Consider the following 11,740-nt stretch of genomic DNA (forward strand, 5'->3'; position numbering starts at 1 on the left):
TTATTATAATTATAGAATGTATAAAGAGAATTTTGAGTTTGAAAAGTACTTGTCCATCCTGCCGGTTAATTTAGCAAACGCTGTTTTAAAATTTAGAACACTGAATCATAAATTGCCTATACAAAAAGGTAGGACTCTTGGTATTCCCAGACAAGACAGAATCTGTCACAAATGTTCATCAGGTGACCTTGCGGACGAGTTCCATTATATTTTTGTATGTCCTTTCTTTACCAATTATAGAAAACAGTTGTTACGGTGCTATTATTATGCCCGCCCCAATTCAGTTAAATTCAGAGAGCTTTTTTCCACTACAAAAAAGAGTTTATTGCTAAAACTCGCAAAGTTCATGACACTTGTCATGGACTGTTTGAGAAACGAGTAAAATTTAATTCTCTTTTAGCTTTATATTCCGTTATCTGTTTTGTGTTGTTTGTAATAGTATCTTTGTCCTTATGTTAACCCACCCATCACCCCCCCCCCCTTTCCCTTCCCCCCATTTCCCATAGTAAAGAAATGTTTGTAATCACTTTGCACTTGTAATGTTTTATTATTTTTTGTATTATTATTATTATTATTATTATTATTATTATTATTATTATTATTATTTATTATTATTATTGTTGAATTGTTTCTTGTATTGTTTTTGCTCTCCCTCACCCCTCAACTCCCTTTTCTGTACATAGTCTGATTTCTTTTTGTTTTAGTTCCTTTTATTTGGTGTTGAATGAAATGTGTTTTTATTGTGTTTTTTTAATTTTCCATGTACCCTCACGGGGTTTTATTGGAATAAATAAAACTTGAAACTTGAACTTGGGAAGTCCACCCGTAAAGTAGGGGGTCTGTTTTCAATGTTTAGACTGTCAGACAGAAATAGTAAGATACAGAAAAGCACCCATGAGAATTATCAGCTATCTTCAAGACTGCTTTAAGCTGTTGTAAGAATCTTTAAAAAAAGAAAAGAAAAAAAAAGAAAAAATGAGGCAGAGCACCATTTTTAAGTTCAAGAAACAAAGGGAAGTAAGCGCTCTACAAGCATACAACAAATGCAATAGAGTTACTGAGAGTTATGCAGAACTAATCTCCTGGCACCTGAGAGAATAAATATCTAGCATGACATTTTATTATTTTTTTTTTTATTATTCTCTTTATTTTATTATTCTCTTTATTTATATAGCGCCTTATCCGAAGTTCAAAGCGCTTTATGAACAAGTGACTTTGATGGGCGCTGTGGCGGGGTGGTAAGACGTCGGCCTCTTAATCGGAAGGTCGAGGGTTCGAATCCCGGTCGCGGCCGCCTGGTGGGTTAAGTGTGGAGATTTTTCCGATCTCCCAGGTCAACTTATGTGCAGACCTGCTAGTGGCTTATCCCCCTTCGTGTGTACACGCAAGCACAAGACCAAGTGTGCACGGAAAAGATCCTGTAATCCATGTCAGAGTTCGGTGGGTTATAGAAACACGAAAATATCCAGCATGCTTCCTCCGAAAGCGGCGTATGGCTGCCTTAATGGCGGGGTAAAAACGGTCATACACGTAAAATTCCACTCGTGCAAAAAACACGAGTGTACGTGGGAGTTTCAGCCCACGAACGCAGAAGAAGAAGAAGAAGAAGTGACTTTCATCCTGTTGTTGTTTGACGGTGCATCTTGAGGAAGGCTGTATGCATGTTCCATTTTTGCAGGACGACAGTCAGCTTGTGTCGGAGGTGGTGAACATCTGCCAGGGCATTCTTCACTTTGAGGCATGGAGAACACGCACCCAGGAGGCCGTCACTGTGGATACAGGCTTCATGTCTCTCATCAACAGGTCAGGACTGCGACTCTTTCAGACAGTACTCAGGAAAATGGTTCAGTGGGGAGGAATTCCTACTTTTGTACCTCTCTATGTGTTCATGTTGGATGTGGACAATTGACCTATTCATTTGATTTTGAAGCTGTAAGCAACAAATTATATTAATTTCCCTTCTTCTCTTACATTAGAGTGAAGAAAAACAGAAAATCATGTTGCCTTATTTCGACATGTTCATCATTTTCTATTCTCATGTCTGAGCCCTGAATCAATCAATCAATATGAGGCTTATATCGCGCGTATTCCGTGGGTACAGTTCTAAGTGCAGGGATTTTTTTTTATATAATTTTTTTTTAATGCAATTTATATTGCGCACAAATTCAAGGCGCAGGGATTTATTTATGCCGTGTGAGATGGATTTTTTTTTACACAATACATCACGCATTCACATCGGCCAGCAGATCGCAGCCATTTCGGCGCATATTCTACTTTTCACGGCCTATTATTCCAAGTGAATGGAGCAAATACAGAAGTGTACAAAAGAAGATATTTGTTGTGAGTAAAGCAGAATGACAGACCTAATTATTTTCTTTTTCCCTGAAAAATGTATGTGTAATCCTGTAGCAAGTACGAAAAATGGGATGGATGCATTTGATAAAATGCTTTCACTCAGTTTCTGTAAAACATTTTTCATGGGAGCAAGTAAACTGATCTTGTCTTGTGTTGTAAAGTCCTCACCTGAGTGTCTGGCACCATGAAGGAAAAGACTTAATTCCAAGCATACACATTTTGACACACTTTCTGCAAAATGCTTTCCTTGGACAGCTCCTGTTGATGTTGCTTGAAGCGGTGGTAATAATACTACTTGTATCAAAGTGTTAGACATTTAAAGTTCAAATGATTTTCCCGTGTGGCAGGTGTTACGAGTCTTGCCTTATGCTGGAATCCACCAGCACTTCAGTCACCGAACAAGAGCTGCAACTTCTTGAGATCAAGGTGGGTCTTGGCAAATGTAACTGTGTAGCTTGGAGTGGCTTTGGTTTGTTTGAGTGTTTGTTTGCAGTTTTGTTGTTGTTTTACAGTACATCAATTTTTTTTAATTTTTTTTGACCAAAATATGACATTTTACACAGATCAAGACAGTCAGTGTTCCTCCAAATTCATGTATCAATCGATTTTAGTTAGAATATCTTTTATGTTTGTTAGATTGAACGCTCACAAACAAGCACTCTTTTGTTGTCTCGGCTAGCTGCCCAAATATGAATCTGTGTCAGATTTTGACGTCACATGGCTAAAAAAAACCAAAAATTCCAATGTTCAATCGATACATTTGATTTAGTTTTGTTTTGGGGCTTAGTTGAATATTATTAATGACCAGACTGAAGTGCTTACTGCAAGTAAAATAACACTCTTGATAGTCTTGTGGTTGCAGAAACATGAGGTAGGAAGCAGATGCTTCATATTCTACACGCAGAAGAGATAGAGATGTTACAAACCCTTCACAAGTTTTCTTTCCATTATAAAGAAAGGGACTTTCATTCTAAATAAACTCATCGTGTCTTGTGTTGTAAAGTCCAGAGTTTCTTAACACCATGAGAAAAGGACTATAATTCCAAATAAACTCACCGTGTCTTGTGTTGTAAAGGCCTCACATGAGTTTCTAACACCATGAAAAAAAGGACTATAATTCCAAATAAACTCAGCTTGTCTTGTGTTGTAAAGTCCAGAGTTTCTTAACACCATGAGAAAAGGACTATAATTCCAAATAAACTCACCGTGTCTTGTGTTGTAAAGTCCAGAGTTTCTTAACACCATGAGAAAAGGACTATAATTCCAAATAAACTCACCGTGTCTTGTGTTGTAAAGCCCAGAGTTTCTAACACCATGAAAAAGGACCATAATTCCAAGCATGTTCACCTTTTGACAGCCACTGCAGCAAGGGGAGAGGGTGGACGCTGCCTGGCTGCAAGCCGTTAGGGATCAGATCAACACCAGCCTGACAGAGACAGGGGGAACGCTTCATGCTCTACAAATGGAACTGGCTGTGTGCAAGGTATGGCGGGGGGAGGGAGGTGTGTACATGTGTGTGTGTTTTCTTTGGAGTGTGTGTGTGTGTTTTCTTTGGAGTGTGTGTGTGTGTGTGTGTGTATGTTTTCTTTGGAGTGTGTACATGTGTGTGTGTGTTTTCTTTGGAGTGTGTGTGTGTGTGTGTTTTCTTTGGAGTGTGTGTGTGTGTGTGTGTTTTCTTTGGAGTGTGTGCACACCTGGTGTGTGTGTGTGTGTGTGTGTGTGTGTGTGTGTGTGTGTGTGTGTGTGTGTTTTCTTTGGAGTGTGTGTGTGTGTGTGTGTGTGTGTGTGTGTGTTTTCTTTGGAGTGTGTGTGTGTGTGTGTGTGTGTGTGTGTGTGTGTTTTCTTTGGAGTGTGTGTGTGTGTGTGTGTGTGTTTTCTTTGGAGTGTGTGTGTGTGTGTGTGTGTGTTTTCTTTGGAGTGTGTGTGTGTGTGTGTGTGTGTGTGTGTTTTCTTTGGAGTGTGTGTGTGTGTGTGTGTTTTCTTTGGAGTGTGTGTGTGTGTTTTCTTTGGAGTGTGTGTGTGTGTGTTTTCTTTGGAGTTTGTGTGTGTGTGTGTTTTCTTTGGAGTGTGTGTGTGTGTGTGTGTTTTCTTTGGAGTGTGTGTGTGTGTGTGTGTTTTCTTTGGAATGTGTGTGTTTTCTTTGGAGTGTGTGTGTGTGTGTGTGTTTTCTTTGGAGTGTGTGTGTGTGTTTTCTTTGGAGTGTGTGTGTGTGTGTGTGTGTGTGTGTGTTTTCTTTGGAGTGTGTGTGTGTGTATGTTTTCTTTGGAGTGTGTACATGTGTGTGTGTTTTCTTTGGAGTGTGTGTGTGTGTGTGTTTTCTTTGGAGTGTGTGTGTGTGTGTGTGTTTTCTTTGGAGTGAGTGTGTGTGTTTTTTCTTTGGAGTGTGTGTGTGTGTGCATGCATGCATGCTAGTGTATGTGTGTTTGTTTTTGAGCCTCTGTGTGTGTGCATGTGTGGTAGTTTCCTTATAGGGCGTGTGTGAGGGGGGCAGGGGGGATGTGTGCTGTGCAGACTTTATTTTAGATTGTTCATCTGATAATTTGGCTGCTTCAGCAACAGTGATATTCATTCCTGATAAAAGAACTGTGACATACCATGTTCCTTTCATTTCAGGTCAATATCACTGACCGAGTGTCTCAACTGCGCACTCTGCTGTCCGTCCATCACAAGCTGATGTCTGACATTCGCTCTATCCTCAAAACCATGGCCAAGGTAAAAAGGCACCTGCTGGAGCTTCTTAGAATTGTGGGAGTGGAACAGTCCTCAAAATATACCGAAAGTCACTTGAATAGGACATGTCTAGAGAGATTGTGTGAGCCTAAAAATCTGTTATTGAGAGTAACATAATATGAGATTGACATTTTCGGAAGTAATTTCTGCTTTAATTCTGTGACACTTTGAGGATGTCAGTTGTTTTAGTTTATTCCTGATGGTTAGTTTGGGTAAAAGATCAAAAATGGATTTCCAGTTTGAATGTCAGGCACAGCTCTAGATTTCATAACTTTCAGCATTGCATGTTCGGGCTTAGGGCTCCCAGAGTTTTGATATTGAGGTTTGGACATAATGTGGCCCTGGCAACCCTGCACTTTTATAACGATGTCGCTTACATTTCTGATTGTTTGAACAGGCCTAGGGGTCAGTGGGGGTTGACTAATAGGTGGCAAGAGTATGCGCAAACACTAATTACAAACTTACTCTCATCTTTTCATGGCATTTTAGCTGGAAGAGCAGGACTATGCAGAAGAAATCAACCCAGGAGGCATCCGTGAGTACCTGGCCTCGTACAAGACGTTCTCGGAGAACATCACCAGCGCCCTGAAGCTTGTGGTCAGCGAAGAGGCCAGTAGACCGGTCATGCTCAACGCACAGACCCTGCTGGAAGATCTTGTTCAGCTCATTCCAAGGTGAGGCCAGCGTTGTGTTGTTTTTGTTGTTCTCTTTAGACAAGTGTAGTCGATAACACACTCATATGAGTGCACCCCCCCCCCCCCCACTACCTACCACCCCACCCCACTCCCTGCCAGACCTGTAACTCAGTTTTGGAATGCAGGAAATGTATCCTATGTTATGCAGGTGTAGTTGTTTTTTGCATCTGTATTCGGGTGGGTGTCTTTCTGTCTCTTTAGTCTGTCTGTCTCTCTGTCTCTTTAGTCTGTCTGTCTTTCTGTCTCTTTAGTCTGTCTGTCTTTCTGTCTCTTTAGTCTGTCTGTCTTTCTGTCTCTTTAGTCTGTCTGTCTCTCTGTCTCTTTAGTCTGTCTGTCTTTCTGTCTCTTTAGTCTGTCTGTCTCTCTGTCTCTAGTCTGTCTGTCTCTCTGTCTCTAGTCTGTCTGTCTCTCTGTCTCTAGTCTGTCTGTCTCTCTGTCTCTAGTCTGTCTGTCTCTCTGTCTCTAGTCTGTCTGTCTCTCTGTCTCTAGTCTGTCTGTCTCTCTGTCTCTAGTCTGTCTGTCTCTCTGTCTCTAGTCTGTCTGTCTCTCTGTCTCTAGTCTGTCTGTCTCTCTGTCTCTAGTCTGTCTGTCTCTCTGTCTCTAGTCTGTCTGTCTCTCTGTCTCTAGTCTGTCTGTCTGTCTGTCTCTAGTCTGTCTGTCTCTCTGTCTCTAGTCTGTCAGTTTCTGGTCTGTCTGTTGTTTTGTTTGTCTTTGTGTAATTTTTCGCTGGTGGTGGTAAAGCTGTTGTGTGTGTGTGGGTGTGTGTACACGTGCGTGCGTGTATGTGTGTGTGCTCTTGAGCATGTATACATTTGTGTTTATATTTTTGTGCATGTATGTGTTCATCTGTGTTTACACATAAAAAAAATAGGGGAGCAGGTTGATAGATTTTTCTTTGTTGGTTCTTTCTGTAATAACAGTTGTCGTCTTCTTTCAACAGCATCTACGACAGACTGATGCAGTTTGCTCCATCACTACTGGAGCAAGACAGAGAAGATGAGATTCCATCAGGCAATGAGCTCACTCAAGGTTTGTGCCCTAGTCCCTGTTTTAGCAACACGGTTAAAAAAAAATGTGGGTCTTACTGAATCACTTTGTGTGTTAACCCCTTCACTGCCTACCCCGTATTTAATACGTGGTCATTTTTGGTTTGTCGTACGCCCATAACCGTATCTCATACGTGGGATTTGTGTCGCCAACATTTCAGGACATTTTTGAAAACTAAATGGGAGGTAACCACTGTCCAAGTACTTGTAGGGGTTCTAAACACAGTTCTTTCCCATAGACCGTTCGGATAAGCTACTATACCACGTGTTGACAGCTCACCACTTTGCCAAGACATGTTAGTATTCACAATGGCGGCGGAAAGTCCGACCTCAACTCGTAGACCTGTTTTCAAGCGATACAGTGTTCTGGAAGCTCTTCAAGAAGTCATGAATTACCACACAGAAGAATACTTTTATGGGCTGTAATGTGAGTACCTGATGTTTGACACCAGTTTTAGCAGTGTTTTGTGTGGTTTTATGTGCTGCAATGAAACTGTAATTTTTGACAAAAATGGTCATTATATCAATTTTACTATAACAATCACAAACAAAGTCCAATGATCATGTCATCCTATAATAGCCAAGGGTATAAGCAAAACACATGCCAAAGATCTAAGAGATATCTCAATAAATGATCGAGCAGTGAACAGATTAGTGAACCTACCGAAGAAAGCGAAATTTTGCCCTGGCGCACAGCAATACCAAAATGCTGTTATACTGTGGCAGTGAAGAGGTTAAGGGACCCTTCTGTTTTCTCGTCTTAGTGTGCTGTACTGTGGAATTACAAAATAGACCTACGTGAATGAGCTCTGGTAAAGGAGCACTTTTGTGTGCTTCTTTTAGAGTTGAAATTTCTGACGGTTCTTGTTTTTTCATGGGTTCTTGCTAACAAATTTCCTTTTGTCATTGAGGGAATTGTTACTTTAGCTGACATATCATTTCAGTGCTGAAGAGACGAGAGGAGACAGGCGGCAGCCCAGTTCGCAGACTGCCATCAGTGAGAGACCAGGCACCTTCAGCCTTCAGCAGTCCGCAGCACAGAGATCGCTCGGGCGCCAAGAAAGACAAAGTGTCGAGGGATCCCAGGACAGGGAAAGGTTAGTATGAAAGTTGGTCTTGGGTTCACATTTTATTCTAAGCAGTTGCATGAGATCGGCTTAAAAAGACGAAAATCAGTGAGCCTTTGTGCCGGAGGGTGTTGTCTGTTGTAGGAAAAAGGAAGTACATGTAATAAGATTTCTGTTTTTTTGTTGCTATGCCAGTTCTTATTCAGATCTGGCACAGGTTTTTTTTAAAAATAATTTTGATGATCAATGAGATGAGGATGATGACAATGATGATGCTATAGATAGTGAAAGAGGAAGTAATAATAAGAACTATGGTACATTTACATAGCACTTTCCTTGCAGAATGAAGTGCTTTACAATGAGAAACTGTTTTAAAAGGAAAAGTAAATAAAGAATAGTACGCTGGCCAACATCGCTTGGAATCATTCAGAAGAAATTAAATCTATGAAAACCTGTACATTTCTCAGCAAAAGCTTGACTCGCAACTAAGAAATGTATGTTCTTACTTTAGAGTACACTCTTAACTTCAGTAAATGATGCTTATCAGTTCAGAAAATGTGAAGGTCGTGGCTTGTGGCAGAATAGATTTGGAATAAAAAAAACCAAGAAAGGTAGGTTAGTGAAACGTTCAATTATTGACACAAAAATACATTACATTCACTGTACGTCCACCCAGTGGTCTTTTAGGTACACAGACAGACAAACACTTACGGTACAAATAATGATCTTTTCTCAAAATCGTCGACGAAACGGGACTCGTTTAATTTTATTTTGAGTGTCTGTTAGTGAAATGTTCATTTTTGTGTTCACAGCCGTTCAGGAGAGGAATAGCTATGCTGTTGGGGTGTGGAGACGTGTTAAGATGAAACTGGACGGGCGTGACCCAGACCCCTCCAAACGTCTCTTGGTGGCGGAACAGGTGAGTTGGGTGTTGGAAGTATCGTTGTGATCAAATTCCCTCTTTCATGACCTCTATACAAATCTGAGAACATCAGGCCTTGGAGAGGAGGTAGTCTTTAAATGGGGGTACATTTGTAGACATTATCAACAGAACATCAGGCCTTGGAGAGGAGGTAGTCTTTAAATGGGGGTACATTATCAACAGAAAATCAGGCCTTGGAGAGGATGTAGTCTTTAAATGGGGGTACATTTGTAGACATTATCAACAGAACATCTGAAAGAATAGGGTCTTAAAAAGGGGGTTTACTGTTCAATGTTTAAGTGGAATATGATCGGAAGTAAAATTAACAAGTCGCGTAAGTAGAGGTTACATGCTGAGTCTCAGTGATTATTAAAAATAATGGTCGAAGTTAGCGGATCATGAAAAATGCGAGCTTTAGCGAGCTGAATTGCCAAATCGCACAGTCAAAAAGTCTACGACTGATGACTCAAAGTAACTGGGACATTCTTCGCTGTTCCTTCAAACTCCACTGAACTTGTTAGCCTTTGTTTGTGATCTCTTTCGACCGTATATTTTTGTTCTTTTTTCATTTTAAATGCCTTATTTTTTCTGAGAAAAAAAGAAAGTTACTGAAAAATAAAAGTAAGAGCAGCAAAGTTGCGAAAGCAGGAAAAGACAATCCAACATTTCCAACATTAGATACATGGCAGTAGCCTCCCTTGCGTTTTTCCGACTTCTTGAGACTCGGGCTAATGGTTCCTACTGTTCCGAAATCGAATGCGATATAATCGTTATCGTTAGATTTGACTGTGATATCAACATTGATCAGTCTGAATGTCTCGAAAGGCTGAATCATATCAGATCTTGGCTCACGCCTCGATCTGATATGATTTCGGCTTTCTCGACATTCAGACTGATCAATGTTGATATCACAGTCAAATCTAACGATAACTAATATTACATCAGTTTTGTAAAGTGGTCTTGATTAATTTTCATCACAGTGAACGAGAAAGAAAAAGATTTTTTTTTGTTTGTATGTCACTGGAAGATTGGTTCTGTGTGACTATCCCCAACTGTTGTGGTGTGTTCTGAGCACGTGTTTTCCTGTGTTCCCTGATCAATTTGAGCCAGACTTGAATAGTTTACACTGGATGTTTGTGCAGGTGGACTACGTGATCAAGGAGGCACGCAGCCTGGACAACCTGGCCTTGCTGTACGAGGGCTGGACTCCCTGGGTGTGAACCCGCCACGTATGGCGCGGTGCTCCCCGCGCGTCACTCCACCGCCGCTACTACCCGCCGTGCTGCTTGCCAGCACGCACCTTCTTCCTTCCAACCTTCCTTCCTTCCTTCCCAAGTTTGGCTCACCCACCTGGGCTTAGCCCCCCGGAACGTGGGCAAGACAGGGTCGGCCAGGGGAGAGGAACGGACGTAACGTATCGAGGAATCTAGTGTAACCTTTCTGCTGCCCCCTCTCTTGATGCCGCGGGCGTCACAGCTTGTGTTTCCAGCGCCCGGCCACGCGAGGGTCAGAGGCTCGGTACCGGGGATTTTCAGTAGAAACGACACATCATCACCAGAGCCACAGTGGACACCAGAGGGAAAGTTATCAGCCTAATGAGAAAACTTGCAGGCCGGCCGAAAGGCCATGTCCAAGCTATGTGCTCGACTCGCTTTCCATGAAGAGAGCCATTTTGTTAACAGTGTTACTGCACTGAGGATTGAGGAAGAACCATCCGAGGAGCAATGCTTTAGTCGGATCCTTAAATGTGGGATACGCAGTGATTATTTTTTCCCCACGCCTGATTGGCTCAAGTTTTTGACTTGGTTCGTTCAACATCACTTCACAGGTCTTAAGTGGAGTATTGATGAGACTGATTTCCCCTTTTGTCAAGCAGAATTGGGGCATGTTCCATGAGTACGGATACTTCAATGGAAAGTTAACATCAAAAAGAATCTACAAATAGACCCAGATTTTGACAAACTGACCCACTCATTTTGCAGTGGAGTCTTGTGACATTTCTAACTTGCCCAAGACAAAGAGACATGTAATGTCTTGCTTTTTAGTTTGAGGCTAACAAAGTCTGTATTTATACCCGAAAGAACTGATTGCTGCCAACATGGGGCTTATTGAATCATCAATCTCTCAACAAGAAATAAGAGAGAAATAAAAAATTAATGTTGACATGCCCAGTCGATGTAATTATGTTTTGGATAAAAGGTGTTGGTTATGGATGTCCACTGAACGTTGATCATTATTCTGAAAGTGACATTGATTGATTTGTTGGAGAGGATTCTTATGGTTGCAACCAGGTAAACAGTCACCAAGCAGGTGCATACACAGCGTTAACAATGTCCTGTTAACAATCACGCTATTTTTTAACAAACACAAAACATTCGCCATTGCTTTTTACTAGCTTTTGTAAGCGATCTATTATATCAGTACATGTATCAACATTTTTTGCAACATTTTTACAAATTGATTTTGGTAGAAATCCTTGCATGTCTTTTGAAGGGGCATTATTTCAACGAGTCTGCCTTCGGAAGTGGCTGTATATCCAAGATTCCAATCAATGTCATTACCTGAATCAAATGATATTTGTGCGTCTTGTGTGACACACATCATGTGGGTGGCGATTTTGTAAATATGTATTTTTCATTGTCTTACACTTTAGATTAAGCAGTGTCTGTGAAAGGATTATATTTCTCTTCTCTATTTCAACAGAGATATGACCCTTTGGCAGGTACCAGAGCTGTGTGTTCAGGCTTAGTCATTCACCTTGATTCTACCGTCCTACTTTGCTTTCTCCCAACTTTTGTGCATCAAAGTACTCTGCACTACAGTGGTATCTGCCATGAAAGGACACATTTGAGACCAGCCGAAAGTGTTCCCACATTGCGGCTGTCCTTTCATCACAGGTATACTGAGGTCCAGATAATAGACAAC

General features: G+C 41.1%; 1 protein-coding gene across 1 annotated transcript in view; it reads left to right on the plus strand.

Moving 5' to 3' along the window:
• Positions 1 to 11,740, plus strand: part of LOC138960280 (serine/threonine-protein kinase SMG1-like) — an 86,422-nt gene that overhangs the window by 73,227 nt on the left and 1,455 nt on the right. The window contains exons 66-74 of the mRNA XM_070332104.1: positions 1,679 to 1,803; positions 2,703 to 2,781; positions 3,713 to 3,838; positions 4,969 to 5,067; positions 5,575 to 5,759; positions 6,721 to 6,809; positions 7,771 to 7,923; positions 8,706 to 8,812; positions 9,958 to 11,740. The exon at positions 9,958 to 11,740 is cut by the window's right edge and continues 1,455 nt beyond it. Of these exons, the coding sequence (XP_070188205.1) occupies positions 1,679 to 1,803; positions 2,703 to 2,781; positions 3,713 to 3,838; positions 4,969 to 5,067; positions 5,575 to 5,759; positions 6,721 to 6,809; positions 7,771 to 7,923; positions 8,706 to 8,812; positions 9,958 to 10,035 (1,041 nt within the window). The 3' untranslated portion in view covers positions 10,036 to 11,740. The remainder of the gene's footprint in view (positions 1 to 1,678; positions 1,804 to 2,702; positions 2,782 to 3,712; positions 3,839 to 4,968; positions 5,068 to 5,574; positions 5,760 to 6,720; positions 6,810 to 7,770; positions 7,924 to 8,705; positions 8,813 to 9,957) is intronic.

Source organism: Littorina saxatilis, linkage group LG2, assembly GCF_037325665.1.
Source record: "Littorina saxatilis isolate snail1 linkage group LG2, US_GU_Lsax_2.0, whole genome shotgun sequence".
NCBI classification, from domain to species: Eukaryota; Metazoa; Mollusca; class Gastropoda; order Littorinimorpha; family Littorinidae; genus Littorina; species Littorina saxatilis.